At 50.0% G+C, this 16938-nt stretch overlaps 1 protein-coding gene across 1 annotated transcript in view; it reads right to left on the bottom strand.

The window, feature by feature from the left end:
• ALPK2 (alpha kinase 2) overlaps positions 1 to 16938 on the bottom strand; it is a 120888-nt gene that overhangs the window by 8607 nt on the left and 95343 nt on the right. Inside the window, 3 exon segments of the mRNA XM_073898124.1 lie at positions 5204 to 5252; positions 10284 to 10501; positions 15475 to 15563. Coding sequence (XP_073754225.1) covers positions 5204 to 5252; positions 10284 to 10501; positions 15475 to 15563 — 356 coding nt within the window.

The following is a 16938-nucleotide window of genomic DNA, read 5'->3' as shown; positions in this document are numbered from 1 at the left end:
GCAGGGCGCGTACACACACGCACACACACCATGCGCACGCACACGCACACACAAGCCTACCGTAGGGCTGTGTATCTTGAATACAAATCCTATTTCTTTGCATCCTCCAGCTTGTGTTGCCCTTTCCCTCCAGGTACAGTAGGGTCTCAGACTTGTGCCTGCCCGTGGGCACACAAGGCTCCACCGTGGGCTGCTCTTGGCAGTGAGGATAGAGCCTTTTTTCTGGAGCTTAGCTTGACTAAATGTGGGAGTCTGTTTTAATCTCTCCTCTTTCTCCAGCCTTGTAGGACAAGAGCTGCACACACCACCACCAGCAGAGCCCGCTTTCCCAGGGCAGTTGTCCTTCCCAGGCTCCTGCCTTGACATTTGGGTCCCCCTCACCTCATGTTTGCCCTTCTGCAGGGAACAAGCCATTTGTCATTCTGTCCAGGGTCTCCTGAATTTGGTTTCCATGTCAGGGACACTGGACATTGCCATGCATCTCGTGGCTTCTTCTTTCTTTCAAGTGTAGAAATCTGAGATACCGGCTGCTGGTCACCCCGAGGAGTGTCCTTTGGTGCTCTTCACATCAGACCTATGTCGTCCAATGCTTACTGACTGGGAAGAAATCTGCTCAGCGTACTCTTCGATGTTTTACTTTAATGACCGCAACATAAAATGAGCTTTTTTTTTTTTAACTGTAAAGGGAAAACGTACTGGCTCTGGTGCCCTCTGGTGGCTAATCACCATCACGCCATCTCCCCAGAAATTCAGTGGCTGGCTGGGAGGGGCACGGGTTTGCGGACCTACTGGGACACCTGCCGGTCGGCTCCCCTACACATGGTTTACAAGGGTTTTCATCTGGTGAAGTTAAATTTCTAAATCTCCAGTTATAGAATTAGGCGTTTTCCCTTTTCCCCTTCAAAGAGCTTTCAATGGCCAAGCAATTCCAAATGGGAAAAATATTCAACTGTCCGGTCAGTGTCTTGGGTCTGCTGAGAAAATGGGTTATTAGATGTTGTAACAGTGCTATTGGCCACGCTTTGTAAGCTGAAGTTTTCGCACTCACCACTGCTGGAAGATCATGGGTACTGAGGGACAGGTGATGCATCTCCAGACATCTTCCTATCGCTGGCTCCCAGGAGAAATAGGACATACTTCTGTCTTAAGGATCATTCTACCAGGTAAAGTGGCATCAAAACAAATAAGTCATGACAGTTCCTATTTTATTTTACAATATTGTAAATAACCGGCCTCAAAATAGTCGCATACCCTCTGCCTGCACTCAACAAGAGGACAAGACAGGTCGCACTTACTGGGAGGCCAGCAGCCAAACATACGGTGCAAATTGAGACATAAGGGAATATTTTCTTTAAATGACACAATGGCTTCTCTTCCTGCCAAAGGTTCTGACCACTGCTGGCCAGAAAAGGGTGGGTCCTAAATTTGGGAGATCTTTTCCTTGCTGCTTTAAACAATACAGTGTATTGTTTATTATTAAAATTTTTTTAAGTTTATTTTTTTCAGTAATCTCTACACCCAACGTGGGGCCCGAACTCACGACCCCAAGATCAAGAGTCACATGCTCTTCAGACTGAGCCCACCAGGTGCCCCTGTTTATTATTACTGTCGTTATTAATTATTAGTAAAGTAAGTCAGACTGGCCTCCTCCATGCTTCTCCCATCCGTGCCTTGTGTTCTTTCTAATGTGGTTAAAAGACCGTGTGTAACGCTGCCTACACGGAACACTGCTTCTTAGGATTGTGCCCATTCCCCAGGCTCCTCCCTTTCCAGCGGGGATGAGCTAAGCCCTCTGGGGTGCTTGCTAAGAATAAAGAGAAAGTGCATTATGGACACTTAGCGGTCCATCCTCTCTCCTGCTCTGCAGAGGCCCTGGGGCATCTGCAGCGCTCCCCAGCCTCTTCCCCAGCTTGCAATCCTTCCCACCTGGACTCTCCTCAGCCTGTCTTGGAGCTGCCTTCGAATCAGAACCCTTTCTAAGGGTTCTTCCCTTTGCGCTCCATGTTGCAGCTCTAGCTTTCCCTGGAGATTCTCTTCAGTTGAATCTCAGCTCCAAACGTGCCGTGCTTGCAAGCAGCCTGCCCCTTTCCCTGCACCTCCTGCTTGGGAAAGTAAGAAGGCTGGACATGGTTGTTGGTTCTCAATCCAGAGCAGCGGGGTTCCCAGGGGCCTCCGAAGAGATCTCCCAACCACTCCTTACACTCCAATCGAGGGTCCTCCTTTTATCAGTTTTTTAAACTGGGCTTCTAAGAAATGTTTCTTTGGGGGAAAAAATTGTGACTTAGGAAAATTTGAAAGAACAGTTTTTAAAAAACAATGGACAAGATGATCTAGGGTCCCTTCTAAAGCTCTCAGATGCTTCAGAACTCCCTTCTGTCCCATCTCCTCCTGACCACTCCTTAGGAGAGAAGGCCATAAGTCACACTTTAGAGACAACATTTTGCACTGGGCTCCAGCCATCAGCTCTTCTAATGGTCTCGGGCAGTTGTCCCAAGCCAGATAAGTCACATTAAAGCTGAGAACAAAACCAAGGGATTGGATTTCTTTTTAAAATGAGGACCAAAATGTACAATGAGTTCCCGGAAACTGTTAAGATGCTTTTAAAAGATGTCTTAAATAATCATGCTCTTAAGCTTATCTTAGCTTTTGAAACTTCTTGGGCACGTTTCTGCTTTGTTTTGGTCGAAGGCTGTTCTAAAGAATGGTATGAAATTCGTCTACCCTGGCGTCAGGCTAAGGCAAGAGGGAGGAAGGAGACCGGTGTTGATGACGCACATACTGAGCTTCCGGGCCTGGATGCAGATTAACGGGGTCGGGGGGCGGATCCTCAAGACAGCCCTCTGTGTCCCCATTCGGTAAAGCAGTGGCTTCCAGAACTTAAAGTCACGTGACCCGGGACGCCTGGGTGGCCCCGTCTGTTGGCCTTCCAGCTCTCGGTTTCTGCTCGGGTCATGATCTCGCGTTGTGGGATCGAGACTCTATGCTTAGTGAGGAGTCTCCTTGTTCGTCTCCCTCCAATTCTGCCCCTCCCCCCCACTCCCACGCTCACTCTCACTCTCTCTATCAAATAAATAAAATCTTCAAAAAAAATTTTTTTTAAGTCACCTGACCACATAGCTGGTAAGTCGAGAACGCAGCATTCAAACCAGGGTGTGCATTATGCTGAATTTGCAACGGCCCACCAGGAGCACGGAATCTGCTTTACTTGGGCAATGCTTTTGAAGTCCAGAGAAATCCCTTCATAAATAGCAGCACCATTATTTTCTTCTCTAAGTGGGGGAAATCGTCCAGGACAAATGACTAACTTGATGGGTATGAGAAGAGCAGACATGAAATGGCACCGTCCCGCGCACACCGGGATGCGCGGCCACCCATCCCACGGGCCGGACAAATGCCTGTAACACAAGAAGAAGCAAGGCTGCCACTGGGAGAGTCACGAGTAAATGGCACGAGCCAAGATTTGAACCCAAGACTCTCTCTAAAACCCCCGTTCTCCCCGCTACGTCATAGCCCGCCTGCCATGCTCTCCTCAATGCCCAAGGCCACAGCCAAATTTCCAGACTCATCTGATGTTTAGGGCTCTGGTCGGCACTGGGGACCCCGCACGGAGGCAATCCCCACACAAAACTGTGTTACCCTGAGCCGTTTCTGAGAAGGAAAACACCCAAACTGCATCTCAGTTCTAAACCCAGACCAAAAGCTCTATGTCGTCAGTGAGAACTTTGTGAATCAGAGTCAACGATCTGGAGGTTAAAAAGTCCCTTTTCCACTTTCTTTCCCCGCATCCCTCTGCTTTTCTCTGCCCTTCACTAAGGTTGGAGATGGGTTTACTCGTTGAAGGACTGCTGATGCCGGTGGGCGGAAATAACCAGAAAGTTCTCTCAGATAAGTTGTTAGCAGCCATGGGAGAATAAGCTCTATTAATCAGGCCGTTCTGTTTTCTCTATTTCTGATGTTGTGACATCTGGGGTCTTGCTCACCCTGGAGAGACTGCCCTTCCCAGGGTAGCCAATTCCTAGAGATAGTGGATGACAGGCCTTCTAGAACACCTTTCATATGCAAACTAGCCCGCCTACAGCCGGTTCTCACACCTGCCCTCATGGCACCAGGGCCAGACAAGGAGGACAGCCCCCCAACCCCAGAGCCTGCTGACATTTTTCACACTAGCCAATCCCAAGCTTGCTTTCCCTGCCTCACCCATTCCTTCCCTTGAAAACCAAATCAAACATGTTGCTCATGTTCTGCCTCCAGACTGACCCTCGTGCTTCCCTGTGTGGACCCCGCAGCCTGGCTCTCTTAGGGATCGTGCTCAACAAACGCTTCTCAGTGGCTGTTGTCTTCCTTTTCCATCCAGAAAAGGATCGGTCTCACCATATCTGGATAATCATAACACATAAGCCATCCATCCCTTCGAAAAGTCACCCGTCCCTCTATTTCGTCCACGTAATAGACAGTCTTGGGCCATGGGAACAGCGGGAGTGGGCAAAAGCAAGGGGCAGCTCCAGCCCAGAACTGTATTTTCCCCAGGAACCACAAATCGCCTGCTTTCTCCTCAACGGTGGTCCAGCAAAGCAGAGAGAAGGCACAGATGTTCAAGAGATAAGCCAGTAAGATGTTACAGTGCCGTCCGGGCATAGCCCACACAGAACCAAGACCCTACACTGAACTGAGTAAACAAAGCCACACAACCACCCAAGTAACGCATCACAGCTGTTCCCTAGCCATTTGCTCCTGAAACCACCTCCAGGGAAGTGTGGGAGCCGCCTGAAGGACTTTTTGGGATAAAGGGGGGAACGTTAAAAATATGCAAACTGAATTCACTGCACTCAAATGCAAAAAAATTAGGAAGGTTCTAATAGTGAAGATATCAAAGGCAGAAAAATGGAATGTTCATGATTAAAAGAAATTCCAGTCATGCTGGCGTTGACCCCCCATGGCTCTCCTGGTGGTAATTCATCTTGACATGCTTTTCCAGAGTTGTTGTTTGTTTCAAAGTTAGGAAACAAATGTGTTTCCCTGGAAGAACAAAGTCCATAAATATTTTATGTAAGTGAGAGAAGCGAATTGAATTTGTCCCAGGAACATTTGTCATCTGCAATTAGGACAAGAAATCGACTTGCCCACATCAGTTTCACAACGTGTGCCCGGCAGGTGTTTGGAAGCTCAGAATCGAATGAGATGTGCTGGGGTTTTTTCTACTCACCCTTTAGCCAGTGTTGCTATGCCAACGTCAGTTAACTTCATTCCTACACCTATAGGAAGAGAGAGCAAAGGTGGGATTTGTGTTACCCGGGGCTCCTGGGAAAGGACTGGCCATCCGTTCCGGGGGAAGGGCTACTGATAGCCCACCTGCCTTCCTCTCCTACATAAACACACGTTCCTCCTGGTTTCCAACAGCAGAAGCCTCTTTCTGTCGACACTGACGGCCTTTCAGACATACATCCAGGTTTGTGGGATGATAACGGGATGGCACGCCTCCGACAGCAGTTTAGGGGAGTTGTGTCTCACGGGAACCGATGGTGGGGCCTGCCACCCCCGGCCCTTTGTAGCTGGGGCAACGATGTCCTCTGTGTGCCTGGCCCACCCCCCGCTGCCAGTAGCTCCATGCACGGCTCTGAGCCTGGCTGCCTGGCCCGCAAGCTCTCTCCCTGGAAATGCTCAGACGGGGCCTTCGGTCTGCTCCACTGGGTCACTGCAGTGGCAGGTGACGTGGGCATAGGCGTGGGCTGGGGGGGGTGGTGAGGTCAGCGGTGAGAGAGTTCCAGATGGCTTTGGTTCAGTTCCAAGCCAAACTCCAGACATGTGATTTCCCATCTCCATAAAGATGGTTTCCCAATTGAGGAGGGAAGCTTTTCTGGGTTGGCTTTAGGCGCAGGGAAACACTCCTGAGTTACGTGGAGACTTGGAACCACTGGCCTGGAGATGCTGACCGCTGTACCCATGGTCTAACGCTTTAACTTATCTTCACCTCTACCCATTAAACTATGGCGGCGGGGAGTGCTTACCAACACCAAAACAAGCCACACAGCTCCCTGAGCTTCCCACTCTGGTTCAGCAAGAGCCACGGTACCCCGGATAGAAGCGCAAGCGCACAGAAGGCCTTCTGCCTCCGCCTCTCCAGCGGGAGCAGCTGAGAGAGTGGCTGAGGAACCAGAGACTCAAAGAAAACGGAAAACTCTTCTGTCTTGCAGGGCGGGGAAGGCCGGAGTAGCCATCACCTGGGGCGGTAGAAGAGCCATGCTCTCACCCTCTCCCTGTTTCACTTTGCATCCCTAACCCCTTCCAGATCTGGAGGAAGACAAACCTTTTTGATGCCCAGAGTGTGGACGGCCTCTGGCCTTTCCAGACTCTCCTTGCCAGACCCGGGAGCATTCAGCTCCTGTCTCTCTACGGTGGTGGCCACAGGCACGGGCTCCGACTCAGTGGACCTCTGCCTCAAACACATGCCTGCAATCTAGTGATAGGCCTTCTGTGGCAGAGCATGGGGTCCACGGTGCTACCCCACCAGTCTGGCTGGCTTGCCTCCCCATCTCTTGCCCCCACCTCTTATCCTACCCAGGCCTGTGGTTGCTGTATGCCCCATGGCCAGCAGATGACCCGCTCACAGAAGGGCCTGGCAGCACAGAAACTGGTCTGGGCTGTGGACGAAGGAACCAGCGTCCTCTCCCAAGCCAACCCCGAGGTCAGACTTGATGGCAGCCTAGCTCCGTGGGTCTCCACTCTTATGAGCGCTGCTTTCGGAGGCCCGGGAGAGGAACCCTAATGGGTTAATGCCCTGATTCAGCAGCATCTGCCCGGAGCACAGCAAAAATACAGGCCATGCTGCTATTCAGGCTGGTTAGTCAGACAGAAGCAATGGCGTTGCTTTTCTGCAGTGAGCTAAATCAGACCCAGCACTTTGGGTGAGCCAGTGAGCATTTTAAAAGCCACTTTCGCAGCGGGCAAATAATTCATCTCATTCTTGCAAAGCTGCTAACAACGAGAACATATGCAGAAATGCTTCACATAACCTTTATTACAGGGGCTGTGCTTTAAAAAAAAAAAAAAAAAGACACCAAGTTGTAAAAGCCCTCTTTGGACATCTTGTTTTTGTGGAATGCTGTATTTAAAAATCACAGCTCTGAGCTGCATTTCAGTCCAATTTTAAAAGGTCATTTGGCAAAAGGTCTTTGAACTTGGGAATTGCTTTTCCTGCCTCTCACAATTACCGGCTATCACTTAAGTTGAGAAAAATAGAATATAATTTTGAAAAGGAAACGTGTCTCGGTTTAGTAATTTGCTGGGGATTCAACCAAAGTCTCCATAGGATCATAATTTGAATTCTAGTGTGGAGCAATGAAGTGGAGTGGGGGATAACAGTCATCTATGGGCCGTTTCCAGTGGAAGGAAGGAAGTAGGCAGCATTAGGAATTTGTTCTCCAGAACTTGAGTTCTTGGGTCTTTGGGGTGACCGCTTCTTAGGAACCCTAGTGGTCTCAGCGGTGGGCAGACCTCAGGGCCAAATCACATGCGGGGCTCTCACCCCCAAGCTTGCAGAACCCACCACAATCCTGTCAACAACCTAACGCAATGAGGGAGGGGATTCCTTTTAAGAGTCTGAGAAGGTCATAGTGGAGTTTGGGTTTGTTTGGGGTTTTTTTAATCCTCATTCCAGTGTCTCGGTTAAATTAGAAAATGTACAGGTTCTCTAGAGAATGGATGTGCTATCTTCTACACAACGATGATGACAATAAAGAGATTTTTGCCAGCAGCAGAGAGTAAATAAACCCCATTATGATACACCGTGCCAACACACTAAACTGCACACGCCATTTACCAAGAGATGTAACATCCCACTATGCTTGTTTACAAGTGCCTGGAAGCAAAACTAGCTGTGCATGGAGTTCCAGGGTGTTGCTTTTCAGTAGAAGAACTACATTTATTGCAAAATTAACTCTGAAGGAGAAAAGATGGAGGGGGCAATCCAGAATTACACAGCCAGAGTCTAACTAGAATAGATTGCTGTGTATTAAGACCGTGTGTGTGTGTGTGTCAGTGGAGTCTCTTCAGAAAGTGAGCGGGTATGGCAGCCTTCAATATGCAGATTGGCCCCATCTGCAAGACTGTAACACGGTGCACTTCCCAGTGGGCCCAGCGGGCCTTCAAGAAGGTCCTCACTAGAAGCTTTAACATCAGGACACACTTGGAAATCTCTCGCAAATTGGTAAATTTGCAGTTTAGTGGAAAGAGCTTGGGTTTTGGAGTCAGAAACCACAGGGTAGAGTCTTGGACCCCTCTGCTTATTAGCTGAGTGACAGCAGACAATTAAAGCACTGTCTCTGAGCCTCTGTTTTCTCATCTGTAAAATGGGATCCTAATGTCTTCCTTGCAGACTTATGTCTTATGTCTTCCTTTTGTCTTATGAAGATCAGACAAAAATTATAGGAAAAAATGAGTACATATGAAAAGGGGGACCTCTCTGATCATTTTTGCAACTTCTTGTGTCTATGGTTATCTCAAAATAAAAAGTTTAAAAAATCGGGGAACACTTACTCTGTGGCAGTGCTGTGCTACATGTCTTCCCATTCTGTTTAAGCCTCACAACAACCCCGCGTGCAAAGCACTGAGGTGCAGAGAGGGACGTAATTTGCCCAAGGCTCACAGCTGGGAAGTGGTGGGAACAGAACCCAGAGGCGGTCTTGCTCTTCACCACCAGGCTGGAGAAAGAGCTGGAGATCCTCGTCTGTGACAAGGTCTGACATAGAGCAGGCACCCGATTATAGTTCAGATTTTTCTTTGCAGTATTATTATTTGGAAAGGAAGAGGAAAAGGAAAACCCTTGTGGTAGAAACTGTTGGCGCCCCACCCACGGCCCTCACCCTAACCGCTTCTGTGCACACTGGCCCCCCTCCATGTGCCCCCAGCATTTCTTTGCCTGCGAACTTTCTCTGCTAACGGGAGCCTGCTTTGCTCAGCTTGGCTTGTCCGTGTGCAGGTGGCAAGTGCAGGGGCATTAACACCCCCACCAGGAGTAGCCTTCCCCCGGTAGCTAAAGACAGTTGGTATATAAATACCCCTGCTCCCTCACTCCTTGCGTGAGATAATTCTGAGGAGCGTGCTCTGCACAGGCTCCCAGAGTCTCCCCAGCAGGCAGGAGCTTCAGTGACCCGCCGCGGAAACTGGCTTTGTTATAAGGTTCCCCTACTGGCTGCCTCCCCACTGCCTGTCCCACTTCTCTCTCCTACCAGCGTTTCCTGGGATCCCTTCCCCAATATTTGTACCTGAACATTTGTGTGCAGGAAAGAATTAACCTTGCCCAAATAAAGGTTCAGTCCTCGCCCAACTCCTGAGAGGTAACCCCTAAGCCCTGGAATGACCTGCCTGATAAGAGTGTCTTGGTCTACCTGGGGCCGTATGTGTGACCTCTGGAGAGGCTAGAGACCAAAGTCCACCTTGTGACTAGTGATGCCTATGTGACCCCCCCCCCCGCCCCCGCAGTAAAAACTCTGAACACCGAGGTTTGGGCGAGCTTCCCATGCTCTTCCTGCGCACCGCCACACATCATTGCTGGGAGAAGTAAGCGCTGTCTACGCGACTCTACCCTGACAGGACCCGGCAAGTTCCACCTGGCCTCCCCCTGACTCTGCCCCACGAGCCTCTTCCTTTTGCTAACCTGAGTCTGTATCCTTTCACTGTAAGGAACCACAGCCATGAGTGTAAAGGATTTTCTGAGTTCTGTGAGTCCTTCCAGCAAATTAATGAACCAGAAGGTGGTCTTGGGGAAGCCCAAACTGCAACTGGTCTCAGGGCTGTCTCTCTGGATACCCTGATTATCATATCCCCACTTCACAGGACAAAGGCATTCCCGTCAATTTGCATATAAATTGAAAATGCTGAATGCTGCAAACTAGCCAGTGGAGCTTGAAAATCTAAAGCAACTGTGAAAGACCTATTAAGAATGAATGATTACATCTTAATTCATCTTTTGGTACAGCCAGATTTTCCTCCATACTTCGGAATTGCCCCCGTGGAGGATAGAACAATCAAGCCAATTTTCGGTTACCTGTAGTAATAGGAATGCATTATTGGTATGAATTATTACAATGGACTTTAGTGCTCCATTTGGCTGGTCATTTCAGGTTCCTCTGTCAGCCCTTGTTCCTATTGAGACATTAGTCACACCTTCTGCTGGTAAAGATGCTTAAAGGCATCCAGCAGACCTCTCCCTCTCCTCCCATCCACACCCCCAGGAACATTCCAGGCCCGCGGCATCCCTGGAAGCCAGGCCAGGCTGTTTTCCTCACCCTGCATGTCGGTGACCAGGAGGCAGCCACTTGTCTTCTGGTATACCCAGTGCTGGAAGGTACAGCACTTCTGACCAGCCTCTGATTCTCTTCTCAAGAAGTTTATCTCCTTCCCATCCCTTATGGAATACTTCACAAATTCTCCAATCAGCTCCTCCTCCACTGTTGCATAAGGGATGTTGTTCGCAGGGCGATGGATAAGAAAGATGGGAATTATCCTGGAAGGGAAGACAGCATGGGCACACATCACGTTCTCACCTGGAAATAGAGACTGGGGGCATTCTGCCTTCACTTGGGGGAGCGGGGAGATGCAGAACGAATCCCCAGACCCCACTAGATATAGGCTGACCCCCGACCACAATGGTTGTTCAATAGGTGGAAAGATACATTTCTGTCTTTCCTTTGTGCCTGGAATTGGTCAGAGATCCTTCCTTGGGATGGAGTTTGACTGCCCATGTGGAAATGAGTGTTTGCTTTATGGTCATATCTCAGTGACCCACTGGCCATGTATCCACCCAGCATTTCTCCTCCTTTCCTACTTGCCTTCCTTCCTTCCATTCAATCAGCAAATATTCATTCAGTGGTTTCTATGTCAGATAGTCTTCCACATGCTGTTCCAGAAAACAGCGAAGAAAACAGAGGCTCTGCTCTCATGGATCTTACATTTAAATGAGGGAGACAGGCAATAAAGAAGTCAATGTATAGTGCTAGGCGCTAGGTGAAAAAATAAAGCAGTGGAAAGGTGCTAGGTAGCGCAAGGGTCAGGCAGGGGCTGCTATTTTACTGAGGGAGGTCAGAGAAGGCCTTGCTAAGAAAGAACGTTTGAGCAGAGACCTGTAGGAAGGGAGGTAGGGAGCCATGAAGGTATCTATGGGAAGAGCATTCTAAGTAGAAGGAACAACAAAGGGGAGGGCGCTGGTGCAAGAGCATTCTTGGTGGGTTCCAAGAGCAGGGAGGGGCCCATGTGGCCGGGGCAGAGTCAGCAAAGGGGAGGTGGTAGCAGGTGGGTGCAGACAGGGAGGGAACGGGAAGCCAGACCTTGTGGGGTCTGGAAGATCATTGGAAAAACTCTGGCCCTTTGTATTGATTTGGATGAGAGGCCACTGGAGGGTTTTGGACAGAGGAGCGCCACGATCGCACACCCGTGTTATGGATGAGTCTGCCAGTCTGGGGAGAAGGGGCCATGCGGGGGCAAGGGCTGAGCAGGGAGACCAGGGAGCACACGGCACAATGGTGGCGGCGGCCGCAGGGGAGAAGGGGTGCGTCCGAGTGGGGTTTTCCGCACAGTCCATTCACTGTCACCCCCCAGATGATTGTTTCCCATCCGCTCCTCTCCTCACACCGCCCGCGCCTCCTCCCCAGCCTCCCTCTCAGCTGACGGCCTCGCTTCCTGGGTTACTGTGTAGACTGAAACAATCAGAAGAGAGCTTCTAAGAGCTGCCACCACCAGAGTCCTACCTCCCGGAGTCTGCGCCCCGCCCCCCCTTTGCCCTCCACGATGGCTGAAGCCTCCTTGCTCCCCGCTGCACCTCTTCTTCCACTCGTGTCCCAGGTCTGGCCACCCCCTCTGATATCAGGGATATTGCCCCCGCAAGTACTGCCCGCATCCTCCATCCCCGCTTCCCTCTGCAGAACCACCATTGCCAAGTGGCCCAGCAACATGCTGAGCCACTCTGCACAGCGTGCTGACCCCACAGCCCTCAACCACCGACTCACGGCGGACATCCAAACTCAGATCAGTGTAGACTCACTGTCTGCAGTCCCTCCCCCCCAGTCTCTCTGGAACCCACTCACGGAGGCATGCCCGCTAAAGAAGCTTCGGTCAAGGGCACCAGTAGCACCCAGGTGTGGCTGAGTCCAACGGTCTTCTCTTTGTCACCGCGCCGTCTTACTCGCTCTCAGTGCCACTGGACACAGCGGATCTCTCAAAGCACCTTCCTGCTGCTTCCAGAGACTCACTTCCTCTTGGCCTCCTTCCTGCTCCACGGGCTACTTTTTTCCTGTCTCCTTCGCTGGGTCCCCATCTCTGCCCAGCCTTTAGAGCCGGCGTGCCCTGGGAGAGCTCTTCTCTCTCTGCCCACACTGGCTAGCGACCTCCTTGCTTGAAGTACAATCGGCATGGTGACGGTGTCCACATTTATATCCCCGGTCCAGACCTCTTCCCTGAGTTCCTGACTCACATGTCCAGCCTCCTACTCTCTTCGATCGATGTCCAATAGGCACCTCAAATTTAACACAGCCAAAACTGAACTCCCCATGTGCCCCAAACTCCTATTTCTGCCCGACCTTGGTGACTGGCGACTCACCTACCCATTCTCTTCATTCAATAAACGTCTACTGAGTAGCGTGTGCCAGAATCTCAAAAACTCACCGGGAAAGCGAACATGAAAGAGACACAGCCCCTGCTTTGCAGGGACAAACACTGGGAAGGGAGGTGCACCCTGCTCCCAACTCCTAACTAATAAAGACAGGCTGCAGGCTTTTCAGGTGCGGCGTGGCGTGACTTGAGTGGTAAAGACTGAGTAGAAATAAGCTGGTAGAGCGGGAGGCAAGGGGGAGGAGCATGTTAACAACCCCATCCCCTCCATCTTGGTACCCCATAACTTAGTGTCCCTCCCCCGCTCACGCACACGAGCCCATCTGAGTCCCACCCCCAGGTCCTCTCCTCACCCCACCCTGCCTGAACTGAAGCTTCCCTAACACCTCTCCCTGAGGTCCGCCCCGGGGATGCTCTGCCCCGCCCCCCCACCCCCCAGTCACTCTAGCATGGAGCAAAGATGTGACGTCACAACTGGCCCTTCCTGTTCATCAGTCACTGAGCAAGGAATAAACTGCACCAGAGCTTGTGAAGGGATGTGTAGGAATGTGCTTCACCTACCACTCACTGCGGGAGCAACCATACGTTGGTTTGGCCCCAAGTCCAATTTGCTCTTTGACCCGTTACCCCTCGGTTTACAAAAATCCCGCTTGTTGGGGCGCCTGGGTGGCTCAGTCAGTGAAGAGTCCAACTCTTGGTTTTGGTTCAGGTCATGATCTCCGGGTAGTGGGATCGAGCCCCGCATCGGGCTCTGCGCTCAGCACAGTCTGCTTGAGATTCTCTCTCCCTCTGCCTCTGCCCCTCCTGCTCATGCTCTCTTTCTCTTTCTCTCTCAAATAATTAAATAAGTCCTAAAAAAAAAAAAAAAAAAAACCCTGCTTGCTAAGGTCACTCATTCTGATGGCTTTTAATTATTGCCCAGGATCTTCCCGCACCACCTGAGCGTTGACCCCTTTTTCCCTCTGGAATGACCCTCTCCCCTTAACCAGGTCTGGGACATTGCCCCTCCCCCTGCTGTCCAGTGACCAAGTTCCACTACCACTGCCCCTCCCCGGGGCTGTAGCAAGGCCTCTCCGACTGGTCTCACTGCATCCAGCCTCTGCACCTCCTCTCGCATGGGCCCTCCGGGGACTATAGCACTGATGCCCCCACCAATGTTCTGCTCTCCATTTGCACCGCCACTGCCAGGTGGAAACGTCTCGGTGGTCCCTGCACACCCCGGAGCATCTCGAGGCTGAGAAGCATCCAAGTCATCCCCACCCAACACATACACGATCACACTCACTGTGCCATCTCCTCTAAAGTCCTGCCTGCGCTCAGCTTTTCTAACATGGTTTCAAGTATGGAAGCCTTTATGAAGGCTCTCTCTCTCTCTCTCTGTGTGTGTGTGTGTGTGTGTGTGTGTGTTGCGGTGCAGAATCCTCTGATTTTGGTTCAATGAGCGTGGAATCGGAGCACATGCCTTTGTGAGGACCCCTATCCTTCCGTATGTTATCATTCATGCACTCACAGATTCTTCCCTTGTAAGGAAGGGACAGGTGTTTACATATCAAAATGTCCTAATCTATCTTTAAGCCAGCGGCATATATGCGGGGCTGCTGATGACGCTCATTAGCCCCTGTGTCCCTCACAAGCACAGGCCCTTCCCAAGTCCCTGCACCAATCTTCGTATTCATAATTTTGTGCTGTTTTTTTAGAAAGCCCCCAGATTGAGGTGTCAAGTCACGCAAAGCTTGGGCGTGCCTCACCGGACGGGGCCATGGTCCTGTGCTTTGTGGACAGCTCACCCAATTGACTCTCTTCCTCCTTAAGAAGAACAGAAGTGGGCAGAGACTGGGAAAGGGGGCTGGAGAAGAAGGAGAATGTGCGAGTTCCTATAACACAAAACCGTAACTCACTCCAGATTGCTGTCTTTGTGGATTAAACAGAAAAGCAATTGTGTATTTTCCTTGCATTATGTTAATTTTTCTTGAAGTTGCTAAGAAATGTTTGTGAACTAAATAAGGACGCTAAGCATTTCCTGGCAAAGAGCAGAAAGCACTGGACATTCTATACGATATGCCCGATACACAGGGAGAGTATTTTTCCCCCCTTTGTGAGCTGACAGAATCAACGTAGGCAACAATTCCTTCCTGCCTTCTTCTCCCAGTTTCTATTGATACACAAAAGACTGTCCTGTCTGAAATTTCCAACGTGCCCTGGCATACCTCTTTCTCTTTCCACTTAAACACGCACATATGATCTCAACCAGATAAGCAGACGAGCAACCACAAGTTCTAGACCCCCAAACATCTGCTTGGGTCAATCCATATTTAGTCAATGAGTGGATTAAAATAATCAGTGTAATTTATCTCTGCAGGGTTCCAGAAAATGGGTAGTATGTTCCTCCACTGATGATACCCAATTCACTCTTCTTAGACACAGCACCATATTTTATTTTCATCGTAGGTTAATTGTTTGGTGATACTCTCGTGTTCTCTTGTACTGGCTTATTGTTGAGACAATGTCATATCCATGAAGCAGATATTCTTTCTTTTCTATTTAACATGATACATCTAATTCATTTTCTATCCAAATCTTTTCTATTTCATATGACACAGTTATTGAATTCATCTCTCCATCCATCTACCCATCCTTCCATCCATCTGTTCATACGTACGTATATACAAACATATGTTGATTTAAAGAATATGTATTATCTCTCTGTAAGCCTCTGGCCTCCAGGAAAGAACAGGAGTGTTCTCATAGCTCCCAGACAGAAAGACCAGATGAACTGCTTGTCCTACTGGTCCTTCCCACCCTCTCCTCCCTCCAGGCCCCCCAAGTCCCTGACAAATCAGGAGTGATAATACAAGAGTGGGTAAACACACTTACTCTGGCACTTCTCCAAAACCTTCCAGAGGCTGTGCTTCGGCAGCATAGATCTGGGCATACTGTCGGGCAGTATTTTGGACATAGCATTCCTACATCACCCACACACATGGGAAAGACAAGTGATTAGAAGAAATTCAGAGTTGCCGGGAAAGCTAATAAGATTTCCTGATGTGGGTCAAGCCAGTGGATTCCCAAATCCATCCAACCCTTGGTTAGTAGCACAGAAGCAACAATTATTACACCCTAGAGTTGTCCACTTGCCGAGGGGCTCTGAGACCTGAAGGAACAATACAGGTAAAGCTCAAGTGGTTTCCGGGGCTAGGTGTCCTGAACTACAAAAGTTCTAGAAGCTGCATGGCTGAAATTCACCCTGGGCTAAGGGGAATGGCCCCAGGGCAGGATGTCAAGGCCTGCTGGTCTGCCTGTGAGCTCTCCATCTGAAGTTCTTCTTCAGGGGTGTGATGAGAGTTGTGGGTAGTGAACACCTCGACAAGATTGTTTGCCTTGGAAAAGCAAACTGGATTCTGCTTTCTGCTCTGTAGGGCCTCTCCAAGGGGGAGTCTGGATGATGGGGGTTTTCCCTGACTGGACCAGATGGTACTTGAGATGGAAAGAGATGCAGTGAAAGAACAGAAAAAAGAAGGGTTACTTTGGAAGAAGAAGGAATACAATTGGCAAAATCCTACACTCAGAAGAGGGGCTGATTCATGAGCCCCAAGTCCCACCTGAGAACAGTACATCTGAGACAATCATGGGTGGTTAGAGCTTGACAGTACCCAGGAGATTCATTGAAGTCTAACCTATCCGTTCTACAGGTAACAGTTCTAGAAGGGCACCTCCTCTGCGGAAGAGCTAGACCCAGCACTCCCGAAAGCTTGGCCAGTATTGGTGTCAAGAGTGAAATACATGGGCCAAAGCGGGAGGGGGAGGCAGGGAGAGAAGCCCATGCTCTCTTCTTGTCTCAAGATTCTATGACTCAGGGCACCTGGGTGGCTCGGTTGGTTAGGCGACTGCCTTCGGCTCAGGTCATGATCCTGGAGTCCCAGGATCGAGTCCCGCATCGGGCTTCCTGCTCGGTGGGGGGGGGGGGTCTGCGTCTCCCTCTGACCCTCCCCCCTCTCATGTGCTCGCTCTCTCTCTCATTCTCTCTCTCAAATAAATAAATAAAATCTTAAAAAAAAAAAGATTCTATGACTCAGTAACATAGGGAGGTGGGAACTTAGCTGGAGTCTTGGCTCAATCTCTCCACAGCTTATAGGCAGACATTGACGCAAACTCAGAAAGGCAGAAAACAGGACAAATGCTGAAACTTCTGATTATACCCCACACCCCTCCATAAACCAAACCAAACCAAACCAAGCCAAAACAATTTAGAAACTACTCCCTTGGGGATGGTTGGGAATTCTGGCTTCCTGTGTAGCTTGGAGCCCCCACTTGCTATAGCATCCTGCGTCTAAGTAGACT

Source organism: Callorhinus ursinus, unplaced genomic scaffold (assembly GCF_003265705.2).
Source record: "Callorhinus ursinus isolate GAN/ISIS: 27379988/994484 unplaced genomic scaffold, GSC_fseal_2.0 scaffold11, whole genome shotgun sequence".
Lineage (NCBI taxonomy): Eukaryota > Metazoa > Chordata > Mammalia > Carnivora > Otariidae > Callorhinus > Callorhinus ursinus.
This window is presented reverse-complemented; position numbering and strand designations above follow the sequence as displayed.